Source organism: Quercus robur, chromosome 3 (genome assembly GCF_932294415.1).
Source record: "Quercus robur chromosome 3, dhQueRobu3.1, whole genome shotgun sequence".
In the NCBI taxonomy this organism is placed as follows: domain Eukaryota; kingdom Viridiplantae; phylum Streptophyta; class Magnoliopsida; order Fagales; family Fagaceae; genus Quercus; species Quercus robur.
The window spans coordinates 36,318,760-36,323,825 of NC_065536.1; the positions used below are offsets into that span (position 1 = coordinate 36,318,760).

General features: G+C 36.6%; 1 protein-coding gene across 1 annotated transcript; it reads left to right on the forward strand.

The window, feature by feature from the left end:
• Positions 1-299: 299 nt before the first annotated feature.
• Positions 300-4,200, forward strand: LOC126719584 (uncharacterized). Its single transcript, XM_050422119.1, has 4 exons — positions 300-625; positions 2,305-3,050; positions 3,677-3,775; positions 3,911-4,200. Exons 1-4 carry the CDS (start codon positions 300-302, stop codon positions 4,198-4,200), a joined length of 1,461 nt encoding a protein of 486 aa, XP_050278076.1.
• The last annotated feature ends 866 nt before the right edge of the window (positions 4,201-5,066 follow it).

Consider the following 5,066-nt stretch of genomic DNA (forward strand, 5'->3'; position numbering starts at 1 on the left):
ACTAAGGCTAAGTCATAAATAAAGTTGGTCAAAAATTCCCAAGGTTGCCTTACTATATCAATCAGAGTCAATTTTGACATACTAACTATAATTGGACTCACATTCTCAAAAAAAAAAAAAAAAAAAACTATAATTGGACTCACCAATAATAATAATAACAATCATGATAAAGGGGGCTACATATGCGGGAGTCAGGTCAGCTAAGCGGTAACTCATGCAAAGACCACAAAGAACAAGCTACAAAGCCAAAAAGAAATCGTGGTAAAGCAAGGATCAAAGTTTGTTTGAACTCTTGAGAGATGTATGTGACAAGGCCTCTTTCATTGTACAGAAAGTCTCCTGATGCGCTTTCCTTGCCTCCGCCAGAGGGTCCGAGGTTTGGTATTTTGGTCATCCAAGATGAAGAAGCTGAACCCACTTCATGTTTCGGATTGTTTAGGAGTAATGACATCAAGGACCTTCCATTTCCCCAGAACAAGAGCCTAGAGCATCGATACATAACAGGCATCGGGGTCGCGTTTAACACAGTTCATCATTTTCAGAATGTTATCTTCATTCCAGTCCTTAATCAGCCACTGTCTTCCAACCTCTACTATGCAATACAACCACACGGGAAGGATATAGGGTATGCATTACTTATCACAAACAACACTTACGTCGTAGTCTTATTGCTGATTTCTCGTTTCTCCTATAGGTTAGTTTGAGCGGCCGAATATCTTTTTTGTAAGGACAAAATTTAGCTACAAAATTAGTTGTAACCTAATAAGGCTCCAACTTTTTTTAAAAGAAATTAATATTACTACATATTTTGAAAATCTAAACGGTGAATTGCGTGTTATTTACGCTCTCAATACAAATGTCAAATTTTGTACCCATTAGATATTATTTATTATATGGTTAAGTTTATATTTTATGCATAATTTTAAACTACAAAAACTTGCGATTTAAACAATTTATTGATGACATAGCTATTGATATTTAATTTTCTAAAGATTTTGCAAGTATGGAGGATATAAGAAGAAAATGTAATCTAACGGTGAATTTGTCAAAATTTACCTTCAGTAAAAAGATATTGAGTAAGGTTGTAGTCTTAGACTACAATCGATTTTGTAGCTAAACTTTATTCTGTAATTGATCAGTAATTCTTTTTATCACTTTTTATTAGCCTAATTAGTTGATTACATAATTATTTTGCCATATTAGTTTATCACTTTTTCTTACTAGCAAATTACATACTTTTTCCCTTAAGATTATGACTATCATTACTCATTATTTGATATTTGTTTATTATATGTTGAAACTATCTTTGTTTACAATTTAATTACCTATCCTGGTGCAAAAGAATTTCCCAAGACTGATGCAATTAGGAGCACTGAACGACCTGAATTGTAGACTGCCAGGCTATATAAAGTAAGGGAATAGTTAATTGATGACTAAGGAGATTGGTTTAAGAAATATTTTTAGAAATTTTTTCTGAGAACAAATTATTTTTTTTTTACAGTTTTCTATATTTTTTATAAAAGTGGTGTCAAAAACTTTCTAAAATAGTTTATTAATAATTGTTTTAAGGACAGCTGTTAAGATGACCTAATAAGTAATAATAAGATAGATCTAAGCCTATCATTGATGACATAAATTCTAACTCCAACATTAATTAATTTTTCCTGTTTTGGCAACTTGCATTTTACCATTGATAGGCAATATTATTGGTGACTTGTTTGCCCAAGGATAGGAATTTCTGGCCGCTGAATATACGTAGTGGATGTTTCTGGAGGTGGAGTGCCTAGCAATTTTAAGAAAAATGAAAACAAAAAGTTTAAGAGTGATGAAATGTGGGTAGAAGACCGGGCTAGATGCTTCTCTATCAGCAATGCTTGGGAACTAATTAATTAGATATAGACAACAATTCCCCTTATTGGCGAAATACTTCTCTGTTTTTAGAAAGCCATTCCTAGACACTTAACATGGTCATCTTGTTGCTTACTGTACAACAAAGACTGAGTAATTGAGATAAAACTATTACCATATTGACACCGTATGGTTTAGTTTAGTTTTTCTTTTGTAGACTAAGCCAAATCCTTTTGTTGTGTACTTGTGTTTAAGTTAAGATGCGTTTCTGGTTCATAGTCCTCTAGTCAACCAGTATCAATGCAAGTTTGTTTTCTTCCCTGGGGTATGCCTGGCCCTATATGCCCCAGTGATGTTGTTCTTGGTTTTCTTTAGTTTTAATATAAATTTACTTACCAAGAAGAAGACATGTTTTACTAATTAATTGCTCTTATTTATATTCCAATTGTTTTCTAGGGAGGCATTCACAAATTCAAAGGAGGATCATATGGACGTCTGCTGTTTTAGTAGCAACACTTATGATTTACCAACACAACGTTTGGATCCCAATAATGTAAATCAGCAATTTGAAATGTGTCGTCAAGGAGGGACCATGAATAATTGGGGTGGTTTTGTTGCCAAATCCATAGCTCTAGATGGAATTCCTCCATATTTTTTGGGGAAAAAAGGGTGGAAAGTATGTGCCTCAACATCCCCTGATTTCGAGTTAGGTGAAGCACAAGGCCTAGACACTGCCCTCAGTGTGCGCCTACCAGAATTCAACTTACCATTATCCAATATGAGCTCACAACCTGTGGTTGTGGGAAAATGGTATTGTCCCTTCATGTTTATTAACGAAGGAATAAAGACATTGAAGGATAAAATGGGAAAATCAATATATTATGAGATGACACTTGAGCAAAAATGGGAACAAATATTTTCATGTGAGAATGATTATAGTTATGGCAACACTGTGGTTGTGGATGTTGTTGTTCAAGTAGAAGTGGTTACAGTTTCTGGAAGAGAAGCTCAAATTGATGATAGAAATGTGGTAGACGGGTTGGTGTGGTTTAGGAGTTCTAGTAATGTGGGACAACAAAGCAGTGTGGCTTTGAGTCTAGCAATAGTTGAGAGAATGGAGTGGGAGCAGGAAAGGGCTGGGTGGGTTGGGGGGAATGAAAGGCATGTGATTGTGAAAAGAGTAGAGGAGTTTGGGGGGATAGGTGGGTGGAAGAAATTTGGTTGTTATGTTTTGGTTGAGAGGTTTGTATTGAAGCGACTCCATGGAAGTTTGGTACTGAACTATGATTTTAAGTACACTGATCAGATTAGATACAGATGGGAATAAGAGTTGCTGTTATTCTTTGGAGCACCCCTGGCAACCCTTTCATCTTTTACATAAATTTGATTGTATTGTTGTTCATTTATAAGAGTTTCGTTTGGTTGAGAGGATAAAAATGTGGGAGAATATAAAATATAGGAAAGATGAAAAAGTGGAAGACAGACAATATTTTAGTTTTTTTGGAAAAAGTGCAAAAAATATCATTTTGACATAAATGATTTATACAAATACAAGTAAAAATAAATAAATAAAAGAAGAAGAAGAAGAAGAAAGAAGTTATTCTTATGTTGTTTACATGCCTAAATTAGTGTTCTCATTTTAACATACAACTAGAATACATTACACATTGCTAGGGTTTCTCTTGCTAGGATTTATCCTTTGCTAGGGTTTCTTTTGGTGCCGTGTAGAATTTTGTCCCTAGCCTTGTCTAGGTTTTTGTTCCCGTTAGTTCTTTAGAATGAGTAGGACGGAGTGTTATCTCAGTGTAATTCTTTTTCTCCATGGCAGGACTTGACGATATGTGGTCCCGTTTTACACTTTCAGAGGAGGAGGCACAGGGTGCAGATGTGCCCCGTAATAGTGAGGTGAGTATCCATCGTCTTGCTAGTAAGTTTTTTACCAAAAGAATCGTGAATGTGGAAGCATTGGCTCGCACGTTCAAGCTGTTGTGGAAACCCGTGGGAGAACTAAAAATTTGAGACGTTGACGGGAACATCCTATTATTTGAATTTGATGATGCAGTGGATCTAGAGAAGGTTCTAGAATTTGAGTCTTGGTCCTACGATAAGAGTTTGGTGGTCTTTCAAAAGGCTGTTGATGTTGAGTCGGTTCCTAACCTAGCCTATTCCACGGCTTCCTTTTGGGTGCAACTACATAATGTCTCCAAAAAGAGCTTAACCCATGAAACGAGTGAGGTGATCGGTAATATTATCGGCTCTACTATCATGGTGGCGGATCTTGAGGATGATGGTGTGGGTGGGGAGTTCCTTGGAGCTCGGGTGACTATGGATATCTCGAAACCTCTCCCTTAATGCTGTAAACTCAGGTATGATGGTAGACAGATAGGCTAGGCTCTCTTAAAGTTTGATCGCCTCCCAAATTTTTGCTATTGGTGTGAAAGGAACCATGTTGAAAAAGATTGTGAGGTTTGGCTCAAAGGCAAGGGTAAGCTCAGGAAAGAGGACCAGTAATACAGAGAGTGGCTTCAAGTAGATCAGCCCAAGTCGTTCAAAAAATTTGTGGTTGTGGTTGCAAGCAGTTCTTGAACTCCACCTATGTGGAAAAAAGGTCCTCTCATTCCCAAGGATCAACCAACAGTTCCAAACCCTATAAGTCATGCTACCTTTGAATCAAATTTTGTGTCTGTGATGGATTCAGAGCCACCTTTGAAGGCATTTCCTATCCTAGACCTAGCTCCCTCCATTTTGATATTTTCTCCTACCAAGATCAACAATGTGACAGTTCTAATCAAATTTTGGACCTTGAGGGATTGATGGGTGGTGTTGCAAACTTGGGGAGGGATGTACGAATTCAATCGGATGTTACTCATGTTTTAGATAACCAAACCATTGTGGAAGAGGCCCTCATGGCCAGACAGGTTAATGTTGTTGTTCCTATATTAGGCAAAGGACCACTATGTGATATTTCTAATAGGGATAGCTCTTTGCCCACTCCTATATTAACTAAAAAATAGAAAAAAAAAAAATTAGCCCATGAGGTTAGTAGTACTCTAGAGAGTAACCTTTACTCTATTGATATGGATTGTCGGCCTTTGATGGATTTAGATGAATCACAAGTCTCAAAGAAGAAATGTTTGATGACAAGGGATGGGTCTAAGAAGGATAATTTTCAGGTGGAAGTTGGTTCCCAGCTCTGCTAGTTTCAATGAGTTACCTTA

Excerpts from the sequence above, each read along its gene's own strand:
- LOC126719584 (XM_050422119.1), top strand. The coding sequence starts at position 300 with ATGTATGTGACAAGGCCTCTTTCATTGTACAGAAAGTCTCCTGATGCG. Across the intron at positions 626-2,304 it reads CCACACGGGAAGGATATAGG|GGAGGCATTCACAAATTCAA; the intron begins GTATGCATTACT and ends ATTGTTTTCTAG. Across the intron at positions 3,051-3,676 it reads AGAGGAGTTTGGGGGGATAG|GACTTGACGATATGTGGTCC; the intron begins GTGGGTGGAAGA and ends TCTCCATGGCAG.